At 40.9% G+C, this 12,617-nt stretch overlaps 1 protein-coding gene across 8 annotated transcripts in view; it reads right to left on the bottom strand.

The window, feature by feature from the left end:
* Positions 1-12,617, bottom strand: part of kdm2aa (lysine (K)-specific demethylase 2Aa) — a 48,321-nt gene that overhangs the window by 27,369 nt on the left and 8,335 nt on the right. For 7 of the 8 annotated variants that reach the window (XM_056241306.1, XM_056241307.1, XM_056241303.1 and 4 more), the window contains exons 2-6: positions 3,665-3,803; positions 3,497-3,575; positions 3,263-3,309; positions 2,979-3,157; positions 2,786-2,892 (exon numbers count right to left, since the gene is read on the bottom strand). In XM_056241306.1, coding sequence (XP_056097281.1) covers positions 2,786-2,892; positions 2,979-3,157; positions 3,263-3,309; positions 3,497-3,575; positions 3,665-3,803 — 551 coding nt within the window. Of the gene's footprint in view, positions 1-2,785; positions 2,893-2,978; positions 3,158-3,262; positions 3,310-3,496; positions 3,576-3,664; positions 3,804-9,331; positions 9,368-12,617 lie in introns of those variants that run through there. The other variant, XM_056241308.1, reaches the window with a different exon arrangement.

Raw genomic sequence — 12,617 nt, 5'->3', positions numbered from 1 at the left:
ATACCCTGCTAATAATAACGGTACGATACTTTAAGAGTGACAGAACTCTAAATAATAAGAGCAGTATTTCTTCATTTGCGCTGCTGTGTGACATCAGGAGTCAGGACGTGTGCAGAGCTCTTCTACCACTCTTTACATCCACTAAACAACGGAAGCAGAAAAGTAAAATATATAAGCGCAGCACTTGACAAAGAAACATACATGCATGCATGAGAAAATAAAGCGTGGGACGTGCTCGCGCTGCCGGGCTCAGACCTGAAGCGCGCGCACACGCCTTTCACACAGCGACTTCAGTTCTCTTTCGCGGATAATTAGGTTTAGAATAGTCCAAATTCTATGTAACAATGCACGTCCCGGCGAGTATTCATGTAAACACAACCGGGTATGTCTTTATTGAACGTAAACCATTTGTAAAAAGAAATCGTGTGTGTTCCAACGTGCAGGTCTTAAAGGGCAGGCAGCAGCCTAATATTCTGTGTGATTAATGTTAATCAAACAACAAAAGAAAATAGACAAGCGCGGTGCGATGGACACTATTTCGCCTCATTCGCGCGTCCAGGTCGACTAGATTGATTTCTCCTTTCTGAACTGTTGCTCAAGTGCGTTCTCTCATCACGACCATCACCACTGCTGCAGCTGCTACGTGAATGACGTATCACAACACTGAGAGCTGTCCTGAGAGTCACCTACCTTTAAACCTTAAAGTAGGACATTTGAGGTAATCTGGTTTACAGAAGCCTGTGACTGCCAATAATAGTTTTTCATTTTTTTTTTTTTTTTACATTTGAATACAGTTATGAAAGACCTGTTTGTGAAAGGTTTTTTTATTTAAGTAATTGTTTATGTTAAAACATCACCTGCTTTTATTTAATCTTTTGGTTTTGTGAAAAAAGATTAAAGAGCCATGCGTTAAAAGTCAGATGGCACTTAAGCTACTTTATGATTTGCTGTATGTCTGAATAAAAGAAATAAAAGTCAACTATCTATACCATATTGAATTGCATTATATTTTTCTCCATTGCATCATATTACATTGAATCGCATCGCGTTGAATCGAAATCGGTTCGCACCGCATCGTAATAGTTGTGAATCGTATTGCATCGCATCGGTAGCTGCTTATATGTATCTTTAATGTATCGTATCGTTGGCTATGCATCGAGATGCGTATCGCATCGGCCTCAGCTATGGAGATGCACATCCCTAGTAATTATGATCGGTTCAGAAATCGTCGGGCCAATCAAATTGCCAGGGCGGGCTTTATACGATGATGGAAAGATGATCTGCAGTTACGTAATCATCACGTTATCAAAGAGCGCTTGGGTTGAACTGGTTTCCCTCAAAGTTGATTGCAGCTGGAGAATTGAGATGTATAGATTCTGTTGTAAAAGAAATCGACCGCGCATTAATTTTAAAAGACGAACAGAGAACTGCAATCAAGGCATTTGTCGATCGGAAAGATGTGTTTGCCGTCCTTCCTACGGGATACGGCAAAAGTTTAATTTATCAGCTGGCTCCGATGGTCGCTAAGAAGATGGGACACAATGAAAACCCTGTGGTCGTTGTGGTTTCTCCTTTGGTCGCACACTCGCACTCATGGAGGACCAAGTAAAAGAAGCAACACTCATTATTTTACTACTTCCAGCGTGCGTGCACGAGTTAAGTTCTGTTTGGTTCTGTTGACAACTATGCGTAGCTCAACATGCGTCACTTACTGCGTTGCTCTGATTGGTTGTAGGTCTATCCAATTGAGTGCAGAGGTTTTTTTTTCCTGGTTCGGTTAAGACACGCCTTATAATCAAAGCCCTATGGAGCAGTATCAGACTCACATTCTGACTAGAATATGAGTATGACGAAGTCAGGCTAGGTCTATTTAACAGTAGCATTCAATTTTTTTTTTTTTTTTTACTTATTTTTAATAAAGATAAAATCAAATGAATGATCAATATTGTAATTATAAAACAACATTTAAAAAATATGAAATGACTCATATCTTGAAATAAGATTTTGGTCATCCCAACCTGTTCAGAATTGTGAAAGGTTAGCATTAGCATGATTGATAATAATGTCAATGTTGCAAACATCTCTGTAAGGACGCACACACTGGCATGCAATTATCATTATTTTATTTAATAAAGGGGAGGGTATGGTCAAAAAGCAGGGCATGAACATGCTGGTCAAGTGAGTTAAGTATTTTTAAATTAATTTATAAAACAATGAATTGTAAGTTCTGTTATTTTTCAATTACTTGTACTGTTTTAGTTTTTTTCCCGTGGTATGGATTCAGTATCGGTATCGAGGTATTTTTGTCTGGTATCGTATCGAAGTCATAATTTAGGTATTAAATTAAGTGGGTGTGGCTAAGTGGGTGTGGCCGAATTATTGTGCTAAACGAGAGAGACCAATAGAAACAGGTCTTTCATTCTGGTGCTTAGATACCGCCCACTGGAATTCAGCTTCCCTTTAATTCAACATTTTTCAACTCGCAAGTAAAGTTTTTAGACGCGAAAATAATGACAGGAGAACAGGGAGCAAATTTGTGCATGCGTGAAGAAAACTGCACAAGGAAAAACAAAGATTTACTTGCACTGTAAAGAGTTTTGATTTTGTTTTTTAAATTACACAATTATTTTTGCTCTCAAACATTATGTTTGATTGCATAAAAAAAGACACAAAGGTAACTCCATAGGTGAACAGACCCTTTTTGTTTTAAAGCCTTCACAAGATGTGAAATGATATCAATCATGAATAAATACAAACTATATTGAAAGATCTAAGAAATGCTCACTTCTGCACTTTGGGGTATTGCATCTCCATGATAGAGTTTGTGGCATCTCTTTGCCTTTCTTTTAAGTGCCTTGGCCACATGTTGTCCACCCAGTCAATCATGTCCACCTGTGACAACATGGAAAAAAATTTGCCTATCAAAGACTGGTCTAAATATTTGTATTTTTGGCACGTCTAAGCGTTAAGGTACCTACCGTGGCAGGTCTTTTGACGAGGCTCTCTAGTTTAGTGTGGCTAAATTCAAGGCTGATAACATTATAAAGCTTCTCTCTCTGAGAGGGAGGAGTCTCATAGTAGCGCCTCCACTGGGCCATTGACATCTCTGTGCCCTTTTGAGTAGACACATCCATCACGTCAATCATCCGCCGACTTCCTGTTAACAAAGATGAGCAGGGAGAGGCTGAAGCATCCCAAAGCAGCACCACTAATTCATTCACCTTTTCACCAGATTCAGCATTTCCACCACAAAAACACTTACCTACAAACAACTTCACATCATTCACACTGAAGTCTGAATCCGGCATTCTGAAAAGGAAACATAGCAAAAGTAGATTAGATTCAAATAAAGATCCTGAAATATGAGAAGGAAAAAGACAAAACAGCAACAGTAAAAACAAATAGTCATATGTGAAACTCAAAAGGGAGGTTTTTATAATAAGAGAGTAAAGCAAATTACATGAAAAATTTGATTTAAAAAAGGACAATCTCTTACTTAATGCCAAGTCCATCAGGTCTCTCAAAGATGATGGGGTCCCGGAGCCCACATCTCTGCACGTACTCATATGAGAGGTCTAAAAAATAAAAATAGGCAAAGTTAAATTACACACTCCATAAAGATGTATATCTTTGATTGGTTCCGTAAGAACTGCAACTCTATCACCTTTGCCCTCCATGTGTTTGACTCGGTCAGAGCTGAAGCGGCTGCTGTGCAGCTTCTCCTCCAGATCGAAAGTCCTCTTTCCATCGATCTCGTCATCGGAAATGCCATCGTCTTGGTAACGCCGTCGTGTGCCAGACCGCTGTAAGACAAGAGAATCAAACAATGGAAAATTGTTGCCAGAACAACACTATTTCTCTGCATACATTAATCATTTCCCTCCAACAGTTGAAATATTGTATAAATCACCACAGCATCAAATTGTTGGGCTATTTGAGCACACACCTACACTGGGCTGAGAGATGCACTTGCCCACAATCTCACACATACATATACTACCGTACACTAAATAACTCACTTCCATCATAAGCACTAGCCCACACACAGCAACTATTAATACAATATCATTAATCATGCTGATGCACAAGGATTCACTGTTGAGAGTCTTGGAGCAGAACTGCTGGTGTGGTTTCAGCAGAAAACATCCAATGGCCAGTTTGGCCACATTCGCTTTTCTGTATAATATAGTATGTTTACATCCTTAAGCCGGAGACTCACTTAACAACTGTAAGGCCGATTATGAATGTAATTTGATATTTACGACTGATCATGCCCAAACGCACCGAGTCAGAGACAGTTGCATTCAGTTGGTGTTTAAAATCTGCGCCAGTCATTGGAAACAGTCTGTAAGTGTGTTCTGTACAGTCTTAGAATCTTTCAGCTATTCGTTAAAGTCCCTGTAAAGGCACTTTCAAAAAAAAATTCTAAACACATTATAAAATGTTAGAAATGTATTGCTAAAACATATTACAAAGACTGTGAACTGTGAAGTACTGAATTGTGGAGTTAGACCGTTAAACAGTTTTTCACCATTGCTATTTTCCGGATTTTCTGGGCGGGGCTAAAACAGGGCTCGATGACGCACTGGAGCCCTTGAGCTCCTGGACACGCCCCTACTTGATGACGCACTGGAGCCCCTGAGGCTGGCCGCTCCTAACAATATTATAGAGCACATTCACATCAGTTTGCCGCTCAATCGCGAGTTACTGTCAGTACTATTATTAGTAACACAGCATACAGATTACTAGCTACTAGCTATGCCTTCGTCACGGAAATGCGTACTACCTGGATGCGATCACCGGATCACGTACAAAACAGATCGGTGTCCTTGTTTAAATTTCCGAAAAACGATTACATCAAGAAGAAGTGGATTAATTTTGTGAAGAGCCACCTTGATGGAGAGCTGAGGATCACCACCAAAACCCGCCTCTGTAAGTGATCATTTTACACGGGATAGTTTTATAAACTTTCGTCGGAGATAACTGTCTGGGATTCACTGATAATCCGCTGTTACTGGTGAATGGGGCCGAACCGACTCCCGCCTCAGCCTTCATCCTCCCGTCGCGCCGACAACTGGTGCCATCATCGGCAGTGCGTGGCCACCGTGCGAGCATCTATTCCGGCTGTAGAGTTGAGTGTGGCGAGTCGACGGCAGCTTTCCCGCGAGTGGGCGTGGTTTCAGCGCAGCCAGCGGACACGCCCCCAGCGTTTGAGAGCAGAGATTACTGCTCATTTTTTTAAGATTTTGATAGCTTATTTTATGTACTTGCTGGCTTTTTTTATCATTCAAATTTGGCAGGGTGACTAATAACAAATTTTTCTGTGGTGTGACAAACTCAAAACTTTAAGTGTGTCCCCAGCTTTATGCTACGTTCACACCGGACGCGAATAGCGCGTCAGGAGCGAGTGATTTCAATGTTAAGTCAATGCAAAGACACGTTACGCGCGTAAAAAATTCCTGCGGCGCGAATGAGGCGTAGAGCGCGGCGCGGTAGACGCGAATACGCCTCATTCGCGCGTCAAGTTCGCGCGAATGGCGCGAATTGAGCGTCTGGCGCGTTACGCGCGAATGGTGCATTTTGTGCATTCGCGCGTTTGACGCGAATTCGCGTCTGCCGCCCGAGTTGAAAAATTTGAACTTCTGCGTCAATTCGCGCCGCGTTAACCAATCAGGAGCCTAGCTGCTTGCTGCTGTCAGGCCATCCTTAAAAATATTTTGGTTTGCAGTAACAGCAAAAAAAAAAAAAGAAAGGGTCGGTAGGTAGGTCTATATTTTTTTTTTTCAAAATTCAATGGAAAAAAAAAAGGACAATTTTGGTCATGGTGATTAGGTCGGTATGAATTTAAACAAATTTGCATATCGTGACGTCACTGACTGTGTCTTCAAAACCCCCATGCCTTCGGGCGCACCATTGCGAATCTCATTCTGATACAGGTTATAGACAACAAACAATTTGAAATCTTTGTCAAAAAACATGTTTATTGCATTAATTCCAGCTGCATTCATTTGGGGAAAAAGAGTGGATTTTCAGAGGGAAACAAATAAATTAAAATGACTAATCTCACCAGCGCCGAGCCGACCAATAAAACAGCGCATTTGGCACTATTCGTTTAAATTGGACCCATAAATATCTGCTATTATTAACGGAAATCAGTGAGGTCAAATGGCTAGGCGCATTGTAGAAACTATATTAAGTAGTCCTGACATATTATGGAATGGTCGATTTTCTTTTGTGTAATTTAGTACATTTCGGTATGGGATGTGCTGTTTTATTGGTCAGCGCGGCGCTGGTGAGATTAGGTTGCGCAAGCAAACACTTCCTCCCTGCGCTGTCGAGTCTGTCGCGCTCGCGCGTCTCGGTCCATTGAGCCGCACAGATTACACGTCCGCGCTGCGCGAACCGCGCCGTTTCGTCCTCCTTTTGGTGTGTTTGGCTTCCCACACTTATGTGTGTTTGTCAGAGCCTGCAGTTGCTGTGTGACGCGCGTTCGCGGCGGCCATATCGTGACGAGCTGCTGGACGCGCTCCAAAAAAAAGGCCGTTAACATCTATTCCCTATTTGACCATTAAGAATTTCGAATAATGAGCGCCTAAATGTTTAGGCTCATACAGACGTATTTCACAAGCAGTCGCGCCGCAGCCATCACCGAGCGCGAACCATTGACCGTGAATGAAACGAAGCGAACGCACAGACCATAGTGTGACATGTGTAAACATAATCATCATAGATGACACCACGGGTTTTTATTTAAAAGAAAGAACGTAGCCTACGCAATTTATATTCACAATACTTACTATAATATAATTGATATTTTATTGCATTTGTATTAGTTGTTTGAAGAGTAAAAAAAAAAAATCGGTCGGTCTTAATGCAAGTTTACAACCGGCAAGTCGGTCGGACTAAAAAAAAAAAAAATTGGGTCGGTCCTAAATTGACAGGGTCGGTCGGGTTACGGCAAACAAGAATATTTTTAAAGTCCCTGTAAAGGCAATTTCAAAAAAAAATTCTAAACACATTATAAATGTTAGAAATGTGTTGCTAAAACATATTACAAAGACTGTGAACTGTGAGGTACTGATTTGTGGAGTTAGACCGTTAAACAGTTTTTCACCATTGCTATTTTCCGGATTTTCTGGGCGGGGCTAAAACAGGGCTCGATGACGCACTGGAGCCCTTGAGCTCATGGACACGCCCCTACTTGATGACGCACTGTAGCCGCTGAGGCTGGCCGCTCCTAACAATATAGAGCACATTCACATCAGTTTGCCGCTCAATCGCGAGTTACTGTCAGTACTATTATTAGTAACAGATTAGATTAACAGAACTACAGATTGCTAGCTAGCTATGCCTTCGTCACGGAAATGCGTAGGCCTACTACCTGGATGCGATCACCGGATCACGTACAAAACAGATCGGTGTCCTTATTTAAATTTCCGAAAAACGATTACATCAAGAAGAAGTGGATTAATTTTGTGAAGAGCCACCTTGATGGAGAGCTGAGGATCACCGCCAACACCCGCCTCTGTAAGTGATCATTTTACACGGGATAGTTTTATAAACTTTCGTCGGAGATAACTGTCAGGGATTCACTGATAATCCGCTGTTACTGGTGAATGGGGCTGAACCGACTCCCGCCTGGCCTTCATCCTCCCGTCGCGCCGACAACTGGTGTCATCGGCAGTGCGTGCCCACTGCCCACCGTGCGAGCATCCATTCCGGCTGTAGAGTTGAGTGTGGCGAGTCGACGGCAGCTTTCCCGCGAGTGGGCGTGGTTTCAGCGCAGCCAGTGGACACGCCTCCAGCGTTTGAGAGCAGAGAATACTGCTCATTTCTTCAAGATTTTGATAGCTTATTTTATGTACTTGCTGGCTTTTTTTATCATTCAAATTTGGCTGGGTGACTAATAACTAATTTTTCTGTGGTGTGACAAACTCAAAACACATACTTAATGAAGAATTTATACTATCCAGTTATACTATCCAGTGAAACTTTACAGGGACTTTAAGGATGGCCTCACGTGGTGAAGTATATGGATGCTTCAATAAATTATTTTGTAATTTGACGGTGGTTCTAATGTAGTTCTAATGCACAACAAAGCAAATATTTTATCACATAAAACTTGATTTCAATATAGGCCTATGAGACATATTCGTTTTGTATTGAATGCTATTTATTCCATATCTAGATTAGGCCTATATGAAATATTATTATAATGTAAAGACAACCAACATTCGTGTCTGGACAGTGATGTGTGTGAGAGAGAGAAAAAATCACAGGACAGATTAATCACTTTTGGAGGCTGGCTCCATTTATCATCAAAACAAAAATAAATGACAGATTAGGGGGATGAGGGCGAGGGTGATCCTCGCTCCGATGCGGGACAACAGGTCATCAAGCTGGGCGCGGGACAGGCGGAAGTACCGCTGACAGCGGCCGTCATCCAGGCGCAGCTCCTGGAGCGAGCAAATGGTGAAACTCGCCACACTGGGTTCGCCTTTGAAGGGTCTGGTGGACACAAATACGGCGACGATGACCCCTACGCCGCCGTTCTGCTCTCGTATTCAGAATATATGCAATTCAGAGCAAATACAGAGCGGTGACTCTCTCGATGAATGCTCGATCAACATAAAAAAAGATGGCCGCCAACGGGTTTCGATTCAGACGCGCATAAATTTCGCTTCAAAGTTTTGTTTTTTACGCGCGTCAATTTCGCTCTTGACGCGCGAATGGATTCAAAGTGGTCAAGCGTATAACTAGACGCGGTAGGCGCGAATTTGACGCGCTATTCGCGTCCGGTGTGAACATAGCATTAGAGTACAGGTGGTGAGTTGCAGTACAGTTCAGGAAGTGTCTTTAACAAGCTCTGTTCAAAAATGTATCCTTCACAGTGGAGGAAGTTGCATTTAGGATTGTATTTAAAGCCAGAAGTGATGTTTTCAAAAATGGCACTGCAGCACAAATAAATGTCAGTGATTTCGGCAACATACACTAGCGTTCAAAAGTTTGGGGTTGGTGCAGTTTTGTTTTTGATGTTAATGCTCTCCAAGACTGCATTTACTTGATCCAAAAATATAGTAAAATAGTGAATCAGTGTCACACAATCCTTCAGTAATCATTCTAATATGCTAATTTGATAACTATGAGCAGCTTGTCATTGATGTGCGGCTCTTAAACGCTGCTCCATCTGAAAGCACTGAGTTTGAGTCACTTATAGTGTGCATTTGAAAAAGCAACACACGTCAAACATCTTTTCAAACATGAGAATAATTTATGAACCTCTTGTCCAACAAAAGACAACATTTAATAACATGCTTTACTCCAAACTCACTTCATAACAACAGTTGAGCATCCTTCTGTTAGATGATGTGGCTTCTTACACAGAATAAGGCAGTCGTGTATTTAAAAGTCATGTTTAATCAACAATCAAAGCGTTTAAATCGCCTGTTTATTCAGCTACAGCGATGATGCCCGATAGGGATTTCCTGTGTACTTCTGCGGCGGGGCATATTTGGCGTGTCTGCGTGAGAGCGCCCTCTGGCGTTCAGATGAAGCAGCATTTACTACCAATCAGCTGCACTGCACTGACAAGCTGCGCATAAAATAATCTCAAATCGCGTTGCGGTTTCGTTGCAATTAATCGTGCAGCCCTAGTGACGAATGTTTTATAAATAAGACCCAGTTCGACGCTGGATTTGCAGATCAACTGAAACTGAAAGATGGAGCGGTTCCAGCGATAAAAGTAAGTACCGCAGGCGGTAAGTAAAGCTGCAGCAAATGTCTGAGTTTTGTTGGCAATTGGCGTGCAAGTGCACATAATTTAAACACAAACGTGTAGTGAATCAAAAGTTATCCAGTGATAATGCAATGATGTATTGTGTGTGTTTAAATACATTTGTTTAGCTGACCACCATAAGTGTCCATTTGTTTATTCTAAAATCACACCGTGCTTGTGACTTTAGGCTCCGCCCACGGTACGCCTTCCAGGAGCTTGACTGTTTTCGGAAAGAATCGGTACAGCTGTATCCGTCTTTTATAAATCTGAAAAATAAAACTATAGAACTAAAGACTCTTCGGAGACATAAAAGATGCAATACTACTCTATAGTAGGGGTGTCACGATTCTCCAAATCTTCGATCACAGTTCGATTAGATTCTCGATTTTTACTTCTTTTTTTTTTAAAGCACAGGTTGCTATGCCATTTTTAGACTAGACTTTTTATGCAATGTAATATCTGACCTTTGTTCGCAATGTACCACACTACATTATCAAATTTAAAACATTTATTAACAACATAAAGTGCTTATAATATAATATAATAACTCATATCTTTAGTCAATTGGAAACTTAAGCAAAATAATCTGCCATCTATTTTGTAACTGCAGTCTTCTTTACAGAAGATGACATTCAAGTTCACAAAACAAATAAACAGTTGTTGGTTTAACAGATAAATCTATGTTTTTGTGGTGCCTGCGGAGATGCCCTGCCATGTTAAGCCCCGTTCACACAACAAAGTGACGCGATACCATTAATTTCAATGGGGAGCGTGCGTTTTCCGGCGACACGCGCGTGCTGCCAGTGGAAGAATATGGTACACGGCACGCACATAGCAGAGCTTGCAAACTTTGGCTTTTTTTGAAGCGCGAACGTTGAACGTGAACTTTGTCAACATAACTCACTGGAAATCCAAAATACTTCCACACGGCGACTTCAATGAAAGAGTAGGCGGTTCAAGTTCTGTCAATAGGTCTCCTGCATCTGCAGTTGCCATGCTTTCTTTTGACTGGCTGTAGCTAAGTTAGAGGAGGTTGACTACGCTTGGCACGCCGACCGGACGTGACATTGGGGCGTGGCAGCATCGACGATTTAATTTTTTAATTCGAAGTTCGAGATTGTGACTTCATTTCGGTCGATTTCGATTTAAAATCGAAATCGTGACACCCTTACTCTATAGCAGAGTTTCAGCTAGAAAAAAAAGGTGCCGTTCAAAGTGACCGGCAGAGGTTTCGTTTTACGGACATTTTGATGATATACCGGTCAAATATCGCCTCTTAATTAGTCAAGTTGAGGAAAACTGGAGGCAGGCTATGTAACTTAAAAAATGGCATAATCAGGCCGTATAGAATGCAACATGTTATTATTAGCTCAACTTTCAAATAGACGGAAAAAAAACATGAATGTCCGATTGGCGTCAATCAACACCAATTGTTTTTTACTATGGTTTCACACACATTCACTTTTTGAAACATTGAGGCACGGATGTACCTAATACAAATAAATAAAACATCTCCAGTTAACTAGCAGACCATTCATTTAGTTAGCTATTAAATAAGAGATCTAGCGCTAAAATCTGTTGTTTTTGAAATCAAGCTGAGCGCTCGTGTCCGCTGCTATCAGTTGCATGGAAGACTCGCTGCCAATCTATCGCCGTTGCGGAGACTCTCTATTCATTCCGGTGAAATCACAAAATAAAAAGCACACAAACGTGTCCCTGCTTGATATAGGCTGTAACCACTGATGAACATAGGCTATTCAGTTTTGATGAGAGAAAAAAAAAAACTGTAGCCTACGAGTGCGCGGATTAGAACCACTGATCTATATAATGAGATGTTCCTGATTCACCATCATCCGTCGCGTCTGGCCTCTGAAAAAAGTTTTTAAGGCTAGCCTGCCTGGGCCTGGCCATATTTGAAACGTCTCACTCAATCGTTCGTTGTTTAGGTCTATATTACAGCCGTTTTAGGCGTGCGCTTTATTTGAAATGCAGCATGCGATGTTGTTTAATAACTTTCAAACGGTAGAGCCAGTTCCTTTATAACATAGCCAAAGGTCGGTGTATTTTTGCGTTATACATTTTAGGCTTATTCTCAAATTCATATTGTGTTAGGGGGGCGGGAATATTACGCAATTTTAATCGGACAATTTGACCGGAGAGATTTAATTTTGTCTGACATTTAATTTTTTTCCCGGTCAATGTCCAGTATTTACCGGACAACGGAAACCCTGCTCTATAGGTAGGGCTGGGCGATAGGGCCAAAAAAATTATCACGATAATTTTTTTATATCAGTCGATATCGATATTTATCACGATAATTTTTTTATATCAGTCAATATCGATATTTATCACGATAAATGTCAAATTTTTATTTCTTTTAAGTTTTTCAGATTTTTGCTCCTAAGTGAAAGTTGTAGAAACCAGAGCGTTAATTGTGGTTTTAAACTACTCTTTATTGTCAGAACATATCATGACAAACAGGTGGACATTTCACAAATCTCAGGTAGAACATTCAAACATGCCATTTTTCCTTAACAAAATAAATATCTTAATAGAAAAAATAATTTCTCAGTTTCTGCATGTGCTAATGGGGGATATTGTTTCAAGTCTTGAAACAGGTTTGTGTGTCCTGACTTTAATGGCACGTATCTTCAGCAGTTTGCGGTGCAGGCTGCAATATTAATAGGCCTACATGTTTTGTCTCGAAATAGTTGACAGTAGTATTAGCTTGAGTTAGGATGCAGATTTACTAAGTTAAATTTATATTGATTAGCAAAAACAGTAACATCTGTTTAAAAAAAATAATGACCTCAATTTCATTTGGTAAAATGTAATATTCTGA

The sequence above is a fragment of the Rhinichthys klamathensis genome, unplaced genomic scaffold (assembly GCF_029890125.1).
Source record: "Rhinichthys klamathensis goyatoka isolate OS25496 unplaced genomic scaffold, OSU_Roscu_1.1 h1tg000636l_1, whole genome shotgun sequence".
NCBI lineage: Eukaryota > Metazoa > Chordata > Actinopteri > Cypriniformes > Leuciscidae > Rhinichthys > Rhinichthys klamathensis.
Note: the sequence above shows the minus strand (reverse complement) of the source record. Positions and strands in the feature narration are given on the sequence as shown.